Consider the following 22,250-nt stretch of genomic DNA (forward strand, 5'->3'; position numbering starts at 1 on the left):
CAGGCAGGTTATTTTAATCTTTCTTTCCCACCCCACCCCCACCCGATGGAGGTCACAATGACACTGCCTTCAATGGCTTTAAGAAAAAAACCGAGTCAACTGTTTTCATATCATCTCATTTGACTACATGTCAATTCCATGACTTGTTTTGTTCCTATGTCAAAATATCTGACATCAAGAACTTTATAAGAGGAGAGTTTGAGGTTAGTTTGTGGTTTCAGTCTGTGGATTCTGGACTGTGACAAAAAAGAACATCAAAACAGAAGACTGTGGCAAGACAGACCTCATAGTGACCAAGGGGCATAGGGATGAGACGCCCAGGGGAATATATCACTGTTGACCTAGTTCTTTAACTAGGCCCCAAAGAAAGTTTCTACCAATAGTCCTATCAAAGTCTGTCTCCTTCCATGGATTAAGATATCGGTTAGATCAGTGTCTTCGTGATCCAGTTACATATCAATGATAGGATCTACTGGCTGGGAGCTTTTGATTCAGGAGTCTCTTGGGGCACACTTCATATGTAAACCATAACTCTAGTCTTTGAAGTGGGGTGGTAGTCATCATCGTTGGAAGGAAGGAGAGGTAGGAAATGACTCACTATGTCAAAAAGAGATAGCTACACCTTCACGCATTATTTATGGCAGCCAAGATACAAGGACCACCTAGGTGTTTGTTGACATTAGTGAATGCTATTCAGCCTTTAAAATTGGAAGTCGTGTCATTTGCTATAGCATGGATGAACCTGGGAAATATATGCTAAGTAAAATTAAAATTAGTCATACACAGAAATACTGCATAGTCTCCCATACATAGAGAAATCTAAAAAAAAAAAAAGCGGAATTTATAGAAACAGAAAGTGGAATGTGACTTCTTTGAGATGGGACTGGAGTGGGAAAATTAGGGAGATGTTGCCCAAATAGTATAACTTAAAATTTATGATGGATGGGCTCTGAGGATCTAACACACAGCACAGTAATATGTTAGTGATGTCATCTTGTGCCTTTGATATTTGACATGAGACCAGGTTTTGGGTCTCCTCATCTTCCAATTGTGCTCGCACACTGACAGGTGCCCTAAAACATACAGTCCTTGAGAATGGAGAACTTTTGGGTTCCCAGGGAAGCAGACTGGACTCCTCAGCAGGAACAACTGAAGGCTGGCTAATCATTGATGGCTATCAGCTAGGAGCTGAGTTGGACTCTGAAATTTCCTCAAAGTCTCAGCAAATATAGTAAAACTAACATAGCAGCCAACCAGAAACAGACATATGTAACTTCTCTGCCACCTACCAATGAAGGTTCCGGTTACCTAACCCTAGCTAAAATTTCCCTACTTTTCTATTTCTACTTTGCATGCCTTTGTCTGGGGGTCACCATTTTGACAAATGGTTGATCCCTGTGCGCTGGCAATTTCTACAGAAAAAAATGTGCTTTGCCTTTGAATTTGAGTCTGGGGTCTTCCTTCAGTGATTCTTGGACCCTAACAACAGACAGTGACTGTGGGTGTGATGGGTGTGTAAGTGACTGGACGGTGGTGAACATCACACAGTCTTGGGCATGCCTGTGCTGCCTGAGATACACAATGCTGTAACAGACTTTCCTCCCTTGTTCCCTCCCTCCCTCCCTCCCTCCCTCCCTCCCTCCTTTCCTTTCCTTTCCTTTCCTTTGTTTTCCTTTCCTTCCTGTATTTCTTCTTTTGAAATAGTATCATGCAGTCTGGCCTCAAATTCCTGAGCTCAAATAATCGTCCTACCTCCCCATCTCGAGAGTCCCGGGAATAGACACATGCACACAAAACTGCACTTAATATCTTCCATACATATAATTTTTGTTAATTAAAATGTTTTTTTATAAACTAAATAGATCAAGGAATCACTGAGAGATAGCATTTTGCTCAAGATTAAAAAAAAAAAAGCAAGTTTATTGTGAGATTGGGGTATCTCTCTAGACGTTCTCCCTCTTCGTTAAGGGGACAAAATTTGTTAGATTCTATTTATTGATTTTTCATGATTTTGTAGATAATCCAGTGGCTCGATTGTCGTGCTTTCTTGTGGTCAGCCACAGTCACCACAGGGGTATTAACTAAGGGACTAAGAACCTCTCGTGATTTCCAAGATGGCGACGCATTTGGCTCTGTGTGCACATCTGTGTGCACCCGTCACCTTCATTTATTCCCATTTGGACAGGAGTCCCAGTTTCACATCTGACGTCTTGCCCAGCACAGGCAGCCAGGCACACTGCCTGCAATCTCAGAAGTAATTGCAGAGACCCCCTGCGGAGTCCATCAACTCAGATAAACACCCTCCTAATCAGGAAAGTGGCACTTAGAACCACTTTGCTGACAATTAGCCAGACAAAAGTCAACAAACATTTGCTTACTCGTAACAAGATGGCTTGTATTTTAAATTGTTAATAACCCTGTCACCAGTAGAGCATAAGCATCTACTCCCAATGTTATTTAGTCAAAAACCACAACAGCAGCAGCAGCAGCAGCAGCAGCAGCAGCAGCAGCAGCAGCAGACTCATTTCCCATCTTTTGCCCTCTGAGTTCTGATGAACGAACTGGGCCACTCATTAAGAGCATTGCTGACCCAACCTTCTTACTCTGGTGTCCTTACCCCTAATGAGACAGAGAGTCTCAATTCGTATGTAAAACATGAGTGCTCAAAGACTGAGTGAGAGTGTCAGCTTGTGATCCTGACACTGTAGTTGGGATTCCTACTGTAGTGGAATTTAACCTGATGCTTCCCCTTTAAATATCTACATAAAGATCTTCTTCTGTGGATGAATTACCTATTTGGCTAATTTCTTGCAGGTGTTCTATGGAGAAGAATTAAATGTAACTAGGTGGTACACTGGCACAGGCAGGATGGCATTCTGAACGATAATTAGCATTCCTAAGGGATGATTTGAATCACATTGCCAGGACTGGAATTTTCTATTGGAATCTGTCTTGGATCTCATAATGGAAGCCAATGGGATGATAATTTGCTATGCAAATCACAAAGCTGCTTCCCACTGGCCCTCTCAGAAGCCGGGCACTGCATGGTCGGAGGAGGGAGGGGCAGTGGGAGCCAGCAGCTCAGCAGCTCATCGACCTTGATTGAATTTGAAACCAGCGGATTTTTAAAATCCTTTGAGACTAGAGCTAACTTGAAGCCATGAGTGGCAGTCGGAAAGTCACAAAGACTTCTAGAGGAGAGAGAGAAAATGCCCCTCTACCCAGGTCCTTCTATCAAATCCACTTTGAAACTGGCTACTGTTATCAAGTCTGGTGGAACAAGTGGATGAGCAGATTAAGCCTCTTCTGGCTTTCTACTTGCTTGCGTTCTGAGACATGACGTTGTTAAGGATGAACGTCTGCAATGGTGGTTGCCTGAGACATGCCTCAGACAGCAGAAAAACTGCAGTAGGATCTATGTGCTGTTGCAAGCACTGGAAGGGCATTAAAGTATTAATACCTTCACCTGGCATATTTTGAGTCATGTTGTATAGCAGAGAGCAAAGCAAATCGCATAGCAGCTAGAAGCTGATGATTAGGCAGAGCTGCATTAAATCAGGACATCATGAAAACTGCCCCGTATAATATTAGTTTGCTTTCCTTTTGCTGTGATAAGCACCACACTCAAAGACGTCTTGTGAAAGGCAGGTTTATTTGGCTTACAGGTCCCCCTGTTCACCGTCTTCTGTTGAGGGAAATCAGGGCAGGAACTCAGACAGAAACAGAGGTGGGAACCATAAAGGACCACTGCTTACTGGATTGTTGCCCATGGCTTGATCTGCCTGCTTTCTTATTCAATCCAGGACCACGTGCCCATGTGTGGTGACATCTACAGTGGGCTCTTTCATATTAATCGTTAATTAAGAAGAAGCCCTACAGATACACCACCAGATGGAGACATTTCCTCAATTAATGTTCTCTCCAACGAATCCAGTTGTGTCATGTTGATAAAGAGCTCACCAGCACACTCTTTCTTTCTCTCTCTCTCTCTCTCTCTCTTTCTCTCTCTCTCTCTCTCTCTCTCTCTCTCTCTCTCTCTCTTTCTTTCTTTCTTTCTTTCTTTCTTTCTTTCTTTCTTCCTCCCTCTCTCTCTCTCTCTCTCTCTCCCTCTCTCTCTCTCTCTCTCTCTCTCTCTCTCTCTCTCTCCCTCTCTCTCTCTCTCTCTCTCTCTCTCTCTCTCTCTTTCTTTCTTTCTTTCTTTCTTTCTTTCCTTCCTTTCGGCTGAAAAGAAGACTTTAGAGGTTCTCATTCACTAGCTGCAAGATAGCCAAATTCATTGTGTGATTCCCAGCAGAGACGAGGGAAGCAGGCATATATCTGAATGATGAAGACCCTGCCCAGAGCATGGACCTCTGCCCACTGCCTCTCTGGACATTCTCTCTGTCCTCCATAAAACCACACTAAACCAATGAGGCAGATTTGAGTCAGAGAATCTCCTCAGCTTTCCTCAAAGCTGGCTTTGAATCTGTTTCTTTCTAACAATCTCTCTGTCTTTCCTTGTCTCTCTACCTCTATCTTTTTCCCTGTTTCTCTGTCTCTCTCTTTTAAAATAGTAAGCAATATGAACTTTAGAGTCCAGTAACAAGAGAAAAAAAAACCAAACAAACAAAAAAGCCAGGATGTTTGTGAAACCAGTTGGGACCAATGTCAAGATGTATGCTAAGTGTCCTTTGCTTGTTTTAACATTTCTGTACAATTAGGTTTTCATAATTGACATTTCCCACTATGTATCTATGGCACATTTGAACACTCCTCACAGGAACAGAAAAGGAGTAGACTCTATGTTGGGAGCACACAGACTAATCCTGGAAATTCTTCCCCTTATCCACCATAGTTGATGAATTATTTCTGTCTTATTGAGCTTTTCCATAAGACAAGACTCTGTCGACATCTTGCTCCTGAATTAAAACTATTTTCTAATTCCTTTGTCTCAGAGCTGAATCTTGTCTCTGGGGTGAGAACATTTATGCCTCTCTATTGCTCCTGAGACCCCTGCCCCCAACACTCACTGCCAGCAACATTTTAACCTTACTAAAAAATTTAAAACCTGCTGTCAACTCCAGGCAGACAAGCTTCTGTTTGCAATGGTTGGCAGTCACTGCAGAGACCCATAGCTGGTCAAAGTGCAGAAAACAAATGGCTGTTGAGTGCCTGGCCATAAAGGGGACATCTTTATTACCTCCTCCTCAAGGCTCAGGGAGCATCAGAAAGAACATAAGAGCTGGAGGGAATGGGGAGAAAGACAGAATACTGATTTCTGGACATTATGTGGCTGTTGTCTTCAATCTCAGAGCAGCTCTGGTCTCCTGCACAAAGGCTATACAAAATCAAGTCTGTCAGTACCCTGTCATGGGGCTCTGCTCCTCTTGGTGTACATGCAATTAATGATTGATGGAAGAGAAAGAGACGTTGTGTGTGTGTGTGTGTGTGTGTGTGTGTGTGTGTGTGTGAGTGTATGTGTGTGTGTATGTGTGTGTGTGGCGTAGCTATTGGTAAGGTACCCAAATTCTTATAATCAAACTCTCACTTGATGTCCTCCCCAATCTTCTCTATGTACACACTCAATGGCACATATACATGTGCATATACCACTCCCCTCACCCACTGAAGAAGGCAGGGTGGCAGCTTTACACAGCCAGTGTCACTCTTTCACTAACCTGTGGTAGATCAGTATCTAGAGAACATTTGGTTGGGGTAAGAGAAGGAGGTAGATGTAGACATTTCTATTGGTCTATAGGACTGAATTGGTCTCAGTAAGACTCAGCACTAGGCAGCTTCAAAGGCCCCGGCATTAGGGGCGTGCCTATGAACAAAATCTGCTATAGTTGAGAGGCTCTAGGCCCTGTGAGATGGACTCCCATTCCAGCCTGTATTATTTCTGGCTGGAGATAGCAACTTTAGGTTTTGAGTAACTAACTCTCAGTCATAGGCAGTCCTTAGAAGGTAAGGCTGGAATTTCAATTTACATTTGTGCTGGCTGCAATGGTCCTAGGCTTAAGACACCTCCCAGCAATAAAATGGCTATGGAATTCATAGACTTAAGGACCATAACAACAAGTCTGCCTAGATATTCTATACAGGTTTACTGTTAGTGGATATTCCCAGACAAAGCTAGACTTCAAAGATTGGAACAGCCACTGTGGTGGTTTGAATGAGAATGACCCCTATAAACTCATGTTTGAATACTTAGTTTTCAGTTGGTGGAACTGTTTAGGAAGAATTAGAAGGTGTGTCCTTGCTGGAAGAGGCGTGTCAATAGGAGGTGGGTGGGATTTGAGGTTTCAAAAGCCCATACCATTCTCAGTTAGCTCTCTCTGTCTCTAAGTCATGTTTATGGATCAGATATAATATGGATTAGATTCTGATGCAAATAAAATTCCATTTCACCCCTACTACACTATCAAAGGAATCATAGGCCTCTTCTTTTTATTCTTTTATCCCCATAATCTTAATCTTATTTCCCCCTCATTGCTTAGGAGACCCTGACCATTATACTCCAGGCAGACTATTCAACCACTCCCCACATTAAACCTGAGTAATATTTCCTATTGCCTCCACTATCTTCCATCTCTCCCCATCAAACTAGAAGGTGTGGTAGCTTGGTCCTCTCAATTCTCACCTTGACTTTCCTTCCATTTCCTCCCCATCTCAAAACAACGCAGTCTCACATCCCATCCACTCACCCAGTCCCTATACTGAATCCTGGTTGCTGATCTACTCATCCTCACATGAACTGGTGGGCAACCAACAGAACCCCCATTCATTACTATTGGCCAATTACACTCCATTATTTCTTTCTCTGTTTTCCTAATTTTAATACCTATTTCTGGCCTATTGAAAATAAAATGTTTAAATGGACTCAAAGTCCCAGCAGACTAAATACTTCAGTCTTGTAAACTAAAAGTGAATAACTAATTTTATTAGGACATCAAGGAAGAAGGCCCTCCACTGTCAACACCCAAAGCTGATATTCTCCTCAAACTACTCTTTTGTTAGTAGTCCTCAAGGCACTATGCCTCTCTGTCTGTTGCCACAATACCCACCATGATGGCTGTGAACTCTAACCCTCTGGGACCATGAGCCCTCAACTTTAAATGCTTTCTTTATAAGTTGCCTTGGTCATGGTGTTTTGTCAGAGCAATAAAGAAAAATAGCTAAGACAGCTACCCACTTCTTCAATGTACAGACATCAACACAGGATCATAAGGATCAAGAAGAAGATTCTCAAACAGCAGGGGAATGGGTATAAGCAATTCAGAAACTCCCCAGAGAAGCCCAAGAGAAATTAAAAAATTAATGTATATATCAGACCAGAATAGTTCAAGGAGCAAAAGAAAAGCCACAGTGCAGAGCAGCAACAGAAGAAGAGAGATGGAACGTGGCCTCAAGACAAGGATGAGAAAGCATACTGCTCCATTGAGAAGAAAGAGAAAAGGATGGCATGGAATGAAAAGGCCTACGGGGATTATGGGACAGCATCAGGAGGGCAAAGATGTAGCTCTCACTTAAAATGGGAGAGAAAGACATGGGGAGCCCATGAACAGAAATATGGCCAAGGAGACGGCTCAGCCGGCCAAGTCGTTGACAGGCAAGCATGAGGAGTTGAGTTCAGATCTCCAGCACCTACAATTTTGCCTTTAATAAACGAAAGGTGCTTTATTCATACAACACAACATAGTGGTCGCAATTAAGTAGGCTAATGGTTAGTTATGACATCTTAAAGTTAACTTTTTCTAATTAACGAATAGCAAACATTTTGTATGAGAGTCAGAAATTTGTTGTTTTTAGCGAGAAAGATTAGGCCAAACTACTTAGCTTTGCTTGTGAGGCTACGGAATATTCGCCTCTGCTACAGATGGGAATGGACAATGAGGAACTTTGGAAATGGGAGTGTGTTATGGTTGGATCTTAAGTATCCCCAAAGGCATGTAATAAAGGCCTGGCTGCAGCTTGGTGGCATCAGAAAATAGATGAAGTGTTAAGAGTGGGACTTCCCTAGGGATAAGCCCTTGAAGGACACTATTAGACTCTAGTCTTTTGCTTTCTCTTGGCCACCGTGGGACGAGCAGCTTCCTTTACCATATGCTCTCACTATGATGCTTTCAACCTGCCCCAGTCCAAAAACAACTGGGACAACTGGCCACAGGCTGAAATTTTCAAAGCAGTGACCCAAGATAAAATTTCTGCTTCTCCACCTGAAAAAAATGTTTAACATCCTTAATCATCAGGGAAATGCAAATCAAAACAACCTTGAGATTCCACCTCACACCGGTCAGAATGGCTAAGATCAAAAATTCAGGTGACAGCAGATGCTGGTGAGGATGTGGAGAAAGAGGAACACTCCTCCATTGCTGGGGGGGATTACAAGCTTGTACAACCATTCTGGAAATCAGTCTGGCGGTTCCTCAGAAAATTGGACATAGTACTACTGGAAGATCCAGCAATACCTCTCCTGGGCATATACCCAGATGTTCCAACTGGTAAGAAGGACACATGCTCCACTATGTTCATAGCAACCTTGTTTATAATAGCCAGTAGCTGGAAAGAACCCAGATGTCCCTCAACAGAGGAATGGATACAGAAAATGTGGTACATTTACACAATGGAGTACTACTCAGCTATTAAAAACAATGAATTTATGAAATTCTTGGGCAAATGGATGTATCTGGAGGATATCATCCTGAGTGAGGTAACCCAACCACAAAAGAAGTCACTTGATATACACTCACTGATAAGTGGATATTAGCCCAGAAACTTAGAATACCCAAGATACAATTTGAAAAACACAAGAAAATCAAGAAGGAAGACTTAGAATACCCAAGATACAATTTGCAAAACACAAGAAAATCAAGAAGAAGGAAGAGCAACGTGTGGATACTTCATTCCTCCCTAGAATAGGGAATAAAATATCCATGGAGGGAGTTACAGAGACAAAGTTTGGAGCTAAGACGAAAGGATGGGCCATCCAGAGACTACCCCACCTGGAGATCCATCCCATAATCAGTCACCAAACTCAGACACTATTGCATATGCCAGCAAGATTTTATTGAAAGGACCCTGATATAGCTGTCTCCTTTGAGGCTATGCCAGTGCCTGGCAAATACAGAAGTGGATGCTCACAGTCATCTATTGGATGGAACACAGGGCCCCCAATGGAGGAGCTAGAGAAAGTACCCAAGGAGCTGAAGGGGGCTGCAACCCTATAGGTGGAACAACAATATGAACTAACCAGTACCCCCAGAGCTTATGTCTCTGGCTGTATATGCAGCAGAAGATGGCCTAGTCAGCCATCATTGGGAAGGGAGGCCCCTAGGTCTTGCAAATTTTATATGCAATGTACAGGGTAGCGCCAGGGCCAAGAAGTGGGAGTGGGTGGGTAGGGGAGCAGGGCGGGGGGAGGGTATAGGGAACTTTCGGGATAGCATTTGAAATTTGAAATGTATATAAAGAAAATATCTAATAAAAAAGCCATAAGGAAATATATTATGTCAATAACTTAAAAAAAATCTCTGCTTCTCAATTTGACTCAATCTCTGCTCAGGTCTCCTGTAGCAGAAAGGTAGCTCACACAATTTGGAGAGGTCACTGGCTCAGTTCAGAGAAAGAAGAAGACAGGGTTGGCATTGGGCTCCCAAAAGACGAGTCAACACTGTAAGAAAAGCAACAGCAGCAACAACAATAATAATAATAGCTTGGTATGCCTGACACCCACTGAGATTTCCTAAGTCCGTCGATTTACCTGCTGTAGATCTGTTAGTAAGGCTCTCAAAACTCTTCGGGTCATGCGGGCTTGGGAATCATCGCCTCTCCTGTTCTTTTCCGCATAGAGCTGGAAAAAAGCTAGGCACATAAAGGGAGAAGAAATCTTTCATTGAGTCCTTGTGTCCTTGAAGAGTACATGCTTTGAGACAGCTTCTCTGTGAGTATAAAGAACATAAAGAACAGTGGACTTATATTCTCATTGTTTGCTTGTTGCTGTGAAGGTTGTCTAGTGCCAGCCATCAATAACTAATGACCCATTTGCATCTTACCCTCTGGTAATTCCAGACCTCTGGGGTAAAGAATGGGGAATAGCAAGCTGAGGATTTCTATTTTTTAAAAAATAGTAATTAATGGTTTCTTGATAATCTCTAAAATCATAAATGTCAATGGTAGCTAAGTAATGCAAAACTAGAAAGTGTAGATTTTTAAAGAGAATCCTGCAAACATTTTTTTAAAGAAAATATAAACAAAACAAGGACCGGGAAATTGGCCCAACAGTTAAGAGCACTAGCTGCTTTTCCAGAGGACTTGGGTTTGGTTCTCACTACCCACAAGAAGGCTGATAACCAACTGTAACTGCAGTCCGAGGGCATCTGACTTCCATTCTCTAGCTACTGCAGGCACTGCACTCATGTGGTACACAGACATGCACGCAGGCAAAACACTCATAAAATAAAAATAAATTGTCAAAACAAACAAACAAACAAACAAACAAACCAAACCAAAGCAAAGTGGTCATGCGGAGGCATGCTACAGAGCAGTTCATTATGACAGGGATTCAGACGCTAGCAGACAGGATGACATATTGGGGGCTGGGGAGTCACCATGCTTCAGAACACACTTAATGTCTACACGTTACCTCTGTACTTTGTAAGAGGGCTGTCCCCCGAGAGGGCAACCAGTGCAGCAGCCACAGGTTGACGTTTAAGAATACCTGATCCTGTTCTGTGGGGCCATGAATCACAAATCACAGACAAGGGCAGAAAGGGCAGGGTTATTTATATAAGTGGTTTATAAGAACTGTAAGTATTAATGGGTATTTCCTATATAATGCTAATGTTGCTAGCTTCTTATAGTCTTCATATATTTAGAACTTGGCAGAACAGGGCACCAAAGGAAAGTGATTGTCTCATTCATTCATTTATCCATTCATAATTCAGTAACTATTTATTGCGTGCTTCTTTGTGATAAGCACTGAGTCAGGTCTGGGTGTGCAGATGTGGCCTATCATGGTGGAGTGGACAGTCTTACTCCCTTAGGAGTCACCTACCTGCATTCCACACAGCAAAGACGAGGTCAAAAGAAGAAAGCACGTGCCCTTCCAGAACTACCCATGGACTCTAGCCTTCAGCCTGACTGCACCCTGCCCACTAGCTGTGTAGCTTTCTACCCTGGACAGACAATTTATCAAATGTATGAGGGCTATTAGAGATAAGCACACCAAGTATCTGAAAAGATACTCCAAGGTCTAATGTTTAAAGGGACTGAAATCATGACAAAATTACTCAATAATGTATTTATCTACTATTTGTAAAGTTAGAAGTAAGTGGCAAATCAGGAGGGAAAACAAACATAAGGAATTTGGCTATGATTTATACTGGGTTTGCATCCCAGAGTCGTCTTCATCATCATCATCATCAACAACAACAACAACAACAACGACGACGACAACAACAAGACCTCCTCCTCTTCCTTCTCGTCAAACCAACTGAGAACCAGCGGAAGAAAAAAAATCCCAGCTTAGGAAAACACACACTGTATACACAGACTCACAAAGCCACTGTCTCCAGAGCATGACCTCTGAAATATCAGCTGTTAGTTGTCTAGGTGCTAGATATTCAATTCCACCCCAGCTAAACACCCAACTAAGCCAAAACTTGATAAGAAAGAAATGAACACAAATATACTACCAGATAATGAAGAGCAAAGTGTAGTATAAAGACATCTTACCCTTCTAAAAGGTGAGGATTCTGCTCAAATGGGAATGAGTTTGTATGGGGGCAGGGGAGAGATTCCCTGCTTCTATCTTTCTATGCATCCTTTGTACGATTAACACTTAGGAACACTGCTTTATTTCCTTATTGAGTGAGTAATGAGTCGGTTACTGACAAATAATCAAGCCTACAAGTAGGGAGAACATTTTACACAGCAGATCTCAAGTGAACATTAGACAGAACTGAATAGCCAGTGGCCGGAGATCTTGCTGTTGAGGCCACAGGGCTATACCCACATGCTCACCTGTCAAACATGGCCATGAGAAGACTCAGGGTGAGCTCCGGTGCTCTTGGGTGCACTTGGGCTGCATTTCCCATCCCAGTGCGCTGAAACAGCTCCCGGAGCTCCTGAAAAAGCTGCTGCACAGAAATGGAGGTCTCTGTGCTCTCCCCAGAACGTCCACGCCATAGAACCTGCTGAATCAGGAAGCTGTCCATCAAGTCCACTGCAGGGAGCAAACAAAGGATGGAGACCTACTTTCTGATGAGAGAAAATGGCTTCAAACGCAGCAAATATCTCCCAGTGCTCAAGTGAGATTGTTGTTGTTTGTTTGTTTTACAGTGGATTTTTCTTAAAGGGAGTTAAATATGTCCACCTAGATTTTTTTGAAACCATATGTCATTAAGGCATGAAAACACTATTAGTAGGACCATTGCTAGGGGTGGAGCGTGGATCTTACAGACTGAAGTTAAAAAGAGATGGACACCTGAAAGATAAACCTAAGAAGTTGAAACCCTGTGGTGATGAAATGGCAGAGAGTCTATTTGCACTGTGCCCCGGGAGGACTAAACGTTGGCTTTTTCTATCTGAATACAGCTTTCCTGACTACAGCTTAGCTTCAGAAGGAACACAGTGTATTGAAATGGTGTGTTTGCAGTTCTCATAGTAAAAAATAAATCTTAAATGGCATCCTAAAATCTGTGGCTGAATTGCCAGACCGTGTGGGTCTCACTCTTCTTCAGCAATATCACTTTTTTTTAAAGTCTTGGTTCCATCAATATTATTATCTTGAGATGGTGCTTCATAAAACCAGGGCTGTTTACAAAAATGCTGGCTGGTTTCTCACAGGCACACATATGTATAGCCATCATGTAAAAAGTTTACAAGGCAAGGAATAGAGAGAAGAATGAAATCTAGCTAGCTCTATAGATCTTGCCAACAGAGGGTGACAGACAAGCTTAATAAACACTCCCAGTACCACCGAAGAGGTGGGGATGTCAAGAGCCCAGAGAGCTGCTGGCATTTAAAATGCTTCAGCCTGTGAAATGATAAAACCCAGAGCATCTCACTACTTCATAAATCACCCTCACAGATAAGGAATCCACCCAGCATAATAAAATTTTTTATTTGTTTTCTGATATTGCTTTGAAGGGAGAGTCTATGGCATAGGGGAGCAGGTTTCATGAATGCCTCTTCAATAAAACCTGGCCACAGGTGGCAGCAGCTGTAAACTTTTTTTTTGTTTTTGTCATTGATCACAAGCTTCTATCATCTGGGCCTGGCATCTGGAATGCAGGGGGTTCTTGTCTTGTGAGAGTTCTAAATTACAGTCATGCAGATAAAGGAGTGGTCCATTAATCTCACAAGATTCCGAATAGTGATAGTCTCTGGATCTTGCTACCTGGAGCTCCTGGGATACTTTATCTTGGAGTTTGGAGCTTTTTGCTTTCAAAAATCCTTGCCTACCTTTCCTATTGCTGTCAGTGAAGCAACATATGAGTGGACTGCTCACAATGGTCTCTTCTCCACCCCCATCTCCTGTATGTTACCAATGACTTCAATGCACAGGTCCCACTTTCCTGATCCAGGAAGTTACCTGTGTGGGGCAGATTTTGCTTCTCTTCATGAACTGAACATCACACATTAGGGTCAGATTGTCTTGAGTGTTACAAAGAACTTGTACTTACATTGGCAAAGAGTTTGCACAGATCGTAATTTGAAGGCTGTTCTATAGACAGAATTCTCAACTCTATTAAGAGTACCTGCAAAGAAAACATGAAGTAGAGTGAATAATGTTTATGTCATTGAGCAAATCCCACACCCCTAGAGAGAATCGAAGGGCTCCTAGAGCCTCACCTTGTAAGTGAGACAATTAAGAGAGACACTATGCTATTTTATCTGCAAATGTCAATGAAAGACATATAGAAGTTTCACAGTACAGCTTTTTGTTGTCTCAGGACAGATTGCTTGTCTGATGAGACTGGTGATCAGTCTTCACAGCTAGCGAAACGTAAGACCACAGACTAGATCATCCCATGTGTTCATATTGGTAATGCAGTTCAATGAAGCCTTAGAAGCTCTTACACATGCAATGCTCAGTCTATTGTAAGCAGCCAAAATCGCCTGCTAAAGCTGGTTATTGATGGTGCAAAGCAGTGGTCCTCAGAGTGTGGCTTCTGGCTCAGCAGCATCTGTATCACCTGGGGCTTGTTACAAATTCGCATTCTAACATGGCTATAGCATGCTATCAACACACTTCAGGGGCAGGCATAGGTAATGGGCCTTGAACAAGGACTTGAAGTATGAAGATGTATGCAAGCTAAAATTTTGAAAGCTTTCTGTATTAAAAAAAATTATTGATCCTAGAACAATTGTCTAGGAACTTGAAATGACTTTTGGGAATTACAGATCTTGGTATCAGCCAACAATGTCTTCTTTTCACATAGTTGAATATATGTACAGATTATGTTTCACAAATAGAAACAAAACAAATTTCTATCTATTATTCTGTGCCACATCTAGTCAGTGGATGCTGATTTAGGTGAAGTTTCTCTTGACAATATCTGTCAAGGAGGAAACCCTACCTTGTGCGCTTTAGTGTAGAAAGTCAAGTAATAATTCTGTCTGGTATTTTTCCTATTAGTTCCATACTGGTGGTACATTATAGCAGGGATATAGGGTAGTGTTGGAATTCCCTTCTACTTTTAGAAAGTATGTCAAGCTATTGTTTAACGTGTAATTAAATTATCCATGATGTATTTTTAATCATGTTTAGTCATTGAAAATATTTATGTTTGTGGCACATCTCAGTTCATGATAGCTATATTTCAAGTTTTCAAAAGCCACATGTGGTTAAAGACCGTGTATTGACAGTTCAGCTTGGGAGAGAAGCTACATGGAGTGCTAATCAGATCCCCAATTTTTTGCTATGCATCTCAAGTCAGGGCCGATATTTGAGCTGAGCTAGAGAGTCAGGTGTCGTCAGTGCTAGATGCAGACAGTAGCATGCCCGTCACTTAGGTTGCTTAAGTAGATTGAGGAGTTAGTAGATAGAAAATTGGACTAAGTAACAAATGTGGGAAACATCATCAGTTAATTAACTGAAGAGAAAGAGAAGTCTAAGAGGAAATATAAGAAAGAACACCAACGATACTGGGAGAAAGCAATGGCTGAAGGTCAAGGAAGGCAAACTTTAGAAAGCAGAGGCAAGCTATTGGTTTGGTACCTATAGGCCACATTAGCAATAGCTATGAGCTATTGTACTATCTGTTTATGAGTGTCAACTTGATTCTTGAAATCTTTGCAAGGCTGGGTTCAGGAAACCCATGAAAGCATCTGTCTTAATGCACAGGGCTGAGTGGGGAATGGAAGGCCAAGAGTAAACCCCAAAGCAGATTACATTTTCAAGAACTTTAATCTGAAGGGAAGATGAGAAAGCCAGAATAAACAGCATATAAAATGAAGACTGCATTGAAAAGGCAGGGGAGTTTCTATACCTCAAGTCCTACTTTGTGTAGAATGATTTTTAAAAAGATGTGCATATTGTAGATCAGTTGTACAGATCTAACCAATATTTGCTTTCCCTCACATGGTTATACTGTTTTGGATGGTGAGAACAGTTAAGATCTAGTCTCCAAGCAATTTTTAAGAATGCAATGTGATTACTACCATATTGTCATCTCTTTATAAAACAAATCTCTCCATGGAGAGATACCAAAGCCTCTTTGGGTCTTACTGAGATAGAATGCATAACTGAAGGAATTTGTTTTTGTTTTGTTGTTGTTGTTGTTTTTTTTTTTTCTGAGAATCCCATCATCCCTCATTCCCTGAGAGGAAGACTAAATAAAAACATATGATTGGTGATGGTGTCTGTCATATCTGAGAGCTATTGTTTTCTTTATGAATGGGGGCAAGTTCACTCACTCACTAGGTGGTAGGGTGTACTGTTTTTCTGTCAACATGGAACAAGCAAGGGAACCTCAATTGAGAAAATGCCTCTATTCAACTGGCCTGTAGCCAAGTCTGTGGGCATTGTCTTGATTAATGATTGCTGGGTGAGGACTCAGACCATGGGTGGTACCATCCCAGGAAGGTGTTTCTGGGTTGTACAAAAAGGCAAGCTGAGCAAATGGGGTGCTCAGGAAGCCAGTAAGCAGCTTTCCTCCACGGCTTCTGCTACAGATCTCACCCTGCAGGTTCATCATGATTGACTTTAAGCTGTAATGTGAGATAAGCCCTTTCCTTTCCCAAGTTGCTTTCAGTCATGGTGTTTACTACAGCAATAGGGAGCAAGCTAAGAAGGGGGTCTAAAACTTCAGGAATAATGAAATTTGGATTAGTTAGAGCTCTTGAGTGAGAGAGGAAACAAATTGTAAAATTTGGAAAGAGCTGTCCTTGCATTTTGTATTCTGTATTTTGAGTGGTTTGTACGTCAGATATTTTCTGTGGTGACAGACTCCAGCTAAATAGTTTATAACCATAATGTTCCTTCTAAAGCAAATGTTTTGTGCACAGCTAAGCTCTGAGCTCAAGACTGACATATTAATTATGCTAAGGAGAAGAAGACTTCAAAATACAACTAATGCCAAATTTAACAGCAGCTGATTTCTAAGCTGCAGGACATCAGGAATAAGTGGGTAACTGTGCAGGGGAAAATTCTTGATTAGAAACACAGCCAGTCCTTCAGCCTTTGCTAAATGGCCCCAACCGGAGCAAAATAAGGAGCAGTTCAGTGGGGTTCACTGACTCAGGCTCACGTGGCAAGAGAGTTATGATAACACTTGTTTGTTTCTCCTCCAGGCAGCCATGGGAGAATTCAAAGGGTGAGAGGTAGTATTTCCTTAATCGTGCTTGTATGTGTTTCAAAGTTCATGCTCTTCCAGGTCTTTAGTGGAGAGCTAAAGCGTCTTTGAATTTAAGGAGCAGTCCGTGAGCCTTTAGTGCAACAGAACTTAATGACTTTAGATTCTTGTTGAGTGCAAAGCCAAAGTTAGCACCACCAAGAAATAAAAGAATAGATAAAGTTTTATTGCTGACAGCACGTAAAAAAGACCATGAGAATTATTTTCAAATAATGTTCTCCTTGAAAAGCATGGATTTTTATTTGGAAAGGGCAGAATATTATCTATCTCTATCTTTCTATTTCTCAATTTCTATCTCTACCTGTACATCTACCCCTACCTTTGCCCCTACTGCTATCTATCTATCTATCTATCTATCTATCTATCTATCTATCTATCTATCTATCTATCTATCAATCATCTATCAATTTATCTATCATCTATCAATTTATCTATCATCTATCAATTTATCTATCATCTATCTTTTTATTTATATGAATCTCATCTATATCTAACATTAATATCTATGCAATTGAGGAACAGTCACATTTTGAATATGTTAAAAGCCACCTTACTGACATATTTGGTTTAAACTCACAGGTCCAGAAGGAAAGATGCCAGGTACATTTTTGGGCAATCTTATCCCCAGACATAGAGCATGTTCTTGAAAGGTTAAAGATGCAGATACTTGTGGACATGCTCATCTGTGTAATGAAGATGGCGGTCAGGACCGCCTCTAGGGATGCTCAACTTTCATCATAAAATTTTAGTTCATGATGCCAGAGGTCCTGTGTAGGCTGCTGGGGAAGAATTGTCATCAACAGTCTTATTCAGCTGCAAACCCTGTACACAATAGTTCCTGGCCAGGCAGCATTAATCCACTAGTACAATAGTGGCAGATATGCTATGGAGCTAGCCGATTGTTTTCTGATAGTATATTATGCCTGCTTTGAGGAGGCAATCCATAATTGCTACTGTGAGTCCAGCTGAAAATCCCAATGGCTGGGGGTGTTGAACAAGGCAGCTGAACTAAGCCAGAGACACCTTTGCAGTTTGAGTAGACCACAAGCCACACTCTGAATTTAACATCTGACTATCTGTATTAGAAGTTTCCACATCTGTAGATTGGGTCACGTAAAGGATCAACAATAGTCATAAAATTGCATCTATATCAAACACAGACTTTTCTTTAAACTAATTCACAAATACATAATAAGATCTAATTCCATGGTCTTTACACTATATTGGATATAACAAATAATCTAAGGATGACTTTTCAGTATGGTTAGACATGCACAGGTATGTGCAAGTACCAAGAACATTTTAGTAAGGAGTTCAAACATTTGCAGATTTGGGTCTCTGGGGACTTAAAATCAATTCTTCGTAAATACCAGAGAACATTCTAAGTATATATTAATTCAATAAGCAATACATGATCATAAGTCAAAGACCCCATGTGAGTAGATATGGGCTCTGCCTAAAGATTTTCATCCAAGAAAGCCAAGAAAGAGACAGTGTCTGAAACCTCTTTGTGTCTGTGTTTTTAGTAAGCACTATACAAGCATATTACAGACTCCATACTTTGATTTAACCCGTTTGAATTCAGTGTTTCTTTGTGCTGTAAACATGCTTACATTTCAGACAACATTAGAGAATGGGAGAAGTCAGAAACATCTTAGCCTCTGGAGGAGAACACACTTAGGGTAGAGTAGAGCGGAAATAATTTATGAAAGTGTAATATCTGGTGCATTTTGTTCCTCTGGAAATCAGCAGGTTTCTATGCCCTGATTTCTCTCCATTGCATCAAGCAGAGACAGAGACTCAGCAAACCCAGGGCCTTGCAGGCCTCCAGAAGCAGCTCCTGTTGAAGGAGAAGCATGGAGCTGCACAGCCATCTGGCCCATCATTCCTGTCAAGTGATGCTTTGCGGCATCATCTGATGAAGCTATGCAGCATAACGTGGCAAGCTGTGATACAATGTGCCGTGGAGAATGAGTGAGTATCCCGGGTGACCTGCTGCCAGCCTCATCTCCTTGAGGCTCCGCTATTTTTTTTTTCCTAATAATAGGAGAAAACTCAAGAAAAGGAGGAAATGCTGTATGTCTCAGGCCTCAAGCCATGAACAAGCCGTTTTAGGTGATTAAAGCTATAGCAACACAAGCTGTGTGTTTCCTTGTTCATAGAAGCGATTTTTGGTCTTCATCCATCCTTATTTTTGTTTAGCTACATCATCATGCTTATTTTCCACAGATATTAAGGTGAATATGATAATGTCTCTTTCAATTTACCACCATTACATGTAGAAATTCTCACAGTAGGTGAGTGGGCCACCAAACATGGCCAGAGAAAGCCCTGTTGATATTGTCTGGGAACTTGCCAACTGAGCACTTCCAGACCACTAAACCACAAACTTTGAAGGCAGAACCCAATATTTTTCATGCCCCATGGATGCATACTGAGTTGAGAAACACTGCATTAGGGATAGAAAATAGAACCATAAACGGGTTACCCACTGCTCTGTGAATAGCTTATTGGTAGGATGGCTCAAATTTGAAAAGGCTAAAGATAACTTGAAACATGTATATTGCTATTTTCAATAAATAGTATGAGATCATAGAATTTTAAGCCAAACAACTAAGGCTAACAGTCTAGATTTGCTAAGGAAATAAAATTGCAAGTAAATTCAAAACTGAAAATGCCAAAGGCTCCTCCACGGCTTACTGTGGCATTTAAATATGCTGGAAACAGAGGAATTAGTTTCCCCAAGTGCATTTACCAAATACCTGCTTAGTGACAGCTGGGGATCTTTCTCTCAGCTTTGGTTCCATGTTGGACTATGATCTTAACTTGATAAAGCATACATAGGGATGACATTTTAACAATAAGATGCATTTTTGTGATAAGAATAGTAATTTACAATATAATTATGTTGATGCTAAGATTTTTGTTAAATTATTATCAGGATTTTACAGATAATAGATCAAATATTCTTCTGCATGTTGTTGATTTATTTTTAGAAGATAGAAGATCATTTTAGTCACCCAATAAATTACTTTTCATCCACAAATTTGCCCCGTCTCTACTCTGTGACTCAGAGGTCTAAAACCACATCTGTATTTAAATTTTTGTCTGCAATTTATGTCAAAAGCCTAACAATAAATACTCACCTTGTTTACTTGGGTCCATCTCTCAGAATATCCGGGGATGACGCGACAGATGGCAAGATGGTCCTTGTAACTAGAAATGAACCGTTTTCTGCAGAAGGTTTCACAGAGGATGGATGATGGATGAGGGGCAGCCGAGGAATCATTCACCTACGGGGCAGCGAACACAGGTGTTAAGGGAAGACCATTGCATCCCTTGGGGGAATGAAAACAAGAAACATTGGGATAGAGATTGCTTTCTCAGAAACTAGGAATAGTCAGTTAAGCTAATACTTAAAAATAGGAGGCAGTTGCATTTTAAAAAGTGGACTGAATTCTCATTTGAAGAAAATATCGTTTACCTGAATGTTAAGGTTCAAATATGAAGACCTCAATTTTTCAAATTTATAAGAAAACTATGCCAAATTATTCTATACAGAAGATTTTTAGCAGATACTATCCACATATCATACATATGTATGTGTCTACATGGAATTTGGCCCTTAGTTTAGAAGACAGTGAATTCGCTCCCTGGTTAATAACTATAAACTATAAACTATACTCTTTTAACAGAAAGGATATTATGTGTGGGCTAGAGAGATGGCTTTGTAGTTAAGAGTACTTGTTCTTGTGGAGCAGGTAGGTTTGGTTCCAAGCACCCACATGATGGCTCACAGCTATCTGGAACTTCAATTCTAGGAGATCCAACACCCTCTGCTGACACCTATGCATGCACGTGATGCACATACATACAGGCGGGCAAAACACTCACACACATAAAATAAAATGAACTAATCTAAAAGAATTTTTAAAAATAATATTATGATATAAGAAAGATTTATACGGTTCTTAGACATTCATTAACAACAGCAGTTAAAGATGTTCAAAAAGTTATACGGTAATTCAATTTAAATATTTTCACCTCCTCCAGTAAATGAATGAGTTAAAGTAAAAAGTCATGGGGGCTGGCGAGATGGCTCAGTGGTTAAGAGCACTGACTGCTCCTCCAAAGGTCCCAAGTTCAAGTCTCAGGAACAACATGGTGGCTCACACCATCTGTAATGGGATTCGATGCCCTCTTCTGGTGTGTCTGAGGACAGCAACTGTGTATTATCCTCATACATAAGATAAATAAAAATCATTTAAAAATAGTAAAAAATCATATCATTTTAAATAAAAGTACACCAGAAATTGATTCTTCTTTAAAATATGATAGCTGGGGATGCGGCTCAGTTGGTGGAGTGCTTGTTTATCCTGCATAAAGCCCCTGGATTTGATCCCAGTCCATAGAAAATTAGTGTAAAGATGTGTGGTCAAAGCTGAGAGCTGGAAGCTGGGAGCTGGGAGCTGGGTTCAGGGGGATGAAAAGCTCAAGGTCATCTTTGGCAACATAGCAAGCCTAGTCTACATGAACTTCCACCTTGGGTTGTTTAAAAAAATAAAAAGGAATGAAACAAAATAATGGCAATAGTGACAACCTGAGACTTGCCAAGACTCAGGAAGTTTCCGAGTCTTTCAAGTAGAGTCTGTTTTGAAACATGCAGCAAGAAAAATCAGTTCAGAACTCTCCTCAGTATAGGGGTGGTCCCACACATGCCCCCCAAAACTCCCATGTGGTGTGGAAAGATGGCCTCATCCAGTCTGGACAGCTGGAGCTGCACCACCGACAGCCCCTTACCTGTCTTAGCTTCCCTGGAGCAACACTCTAGTCAAACGCTCGGTAGCTGTGACTCCACTGTTCTGGATGCAGGGAAGGAATAGCAGATGCCCAGGTATGACATTCTCATGTAGGACTGATGTCTCCTCCTGACTGCCCAGCAGATGCAGGCACAACAGAATCAATTGGAGCTGCACCACTTTTAAGAGCTCCAAGAAGCACATCCATTAGTCATAATATGATGAATAATTTACGGTCACTCATACCTCTCTGTTTCAGAGGGCCATTTCCGTATTAGTTTCATGTAATGAGGAGGGAAAGAAAGCATCCCCCAGTTCTGCTGGGAGCAAGAGTCACCATAGAGCTTAGGGAGCAGTACCTAGAACCCCGAATCCCAAGTGATAGCACCTAGCAAACCGATCCAGAAAAGAGTTACATGGGAAAGGAATCAAACTCATTTTATTAATTCTTTGGCAAATGCAGAGGTGTGGCTGTATATTTTTAAAGATGCTAAATATAATACCAATTACCAGAGGTATGAAAAATAGTTTTTGATGAATTCACAATTCCTTCTAAGTTATGAATAGAATTTAATGTCTTACTTCTAAAGAAGTCCAGGTTTAAAATTTAGCT

At 41.2% G+C, this 22,250-nt stretch overlaps 1 protein-coding gene across 1 annotated transcript in view; it reads right to left on the reverse strand.

The window, feature by feature from the left end:
- Dytn (dystrotelin) overlaps positions 1-21,811 on the reverse strand; it is a 64,077-nt gene extending 42,266 nt beyond the window's left edge. The window contains exons 1-6 of the mRNA NM_001081658.1: positions 21,639-21,811; positions 19,985-20,131; positions 13,665-13,739; positions 12,001-12,202; positions 10,622-10,707; positions 9,740-9,840 (exon numbers count right to left, since the gene is read on the reverse strand). Coding sequence (NP_001075127.1) covers positions 9,740-9,840; positions 10,622-10,707; positions 12,001-12,202; positions 13,665-13,739; positions 19,985-20,003 — 483 coding nt within the window. The 5' untranslated portion in view covers positions 20,004-20,131; positions 21,639-21,811. The remainder of the gene's footprint in view (positions 1-9,739; positions 9,841-10,621; positions 10,708-12,000; positions 12,203-13,664; positions 13,740-19,984; positions 20,132-21,638) is intronic.
- Between the last annotated feature and the right edge of the window lie 439 nt (positions 21,812-22,250).

The sequence above is a fragment of the Mus musculus genome, chromosome 1 (assembly GCF_000001635.26).
Source record: "Mus musculus strain C57BL/6J chromosome 1, GRCm38.p6 C57BL/6J".
Taxonomy (NCBI): Eukaryota; Metazoa; Chordata; class Mammalia; order Rodentia; family Muridae; genus Mus; species Mus musculus.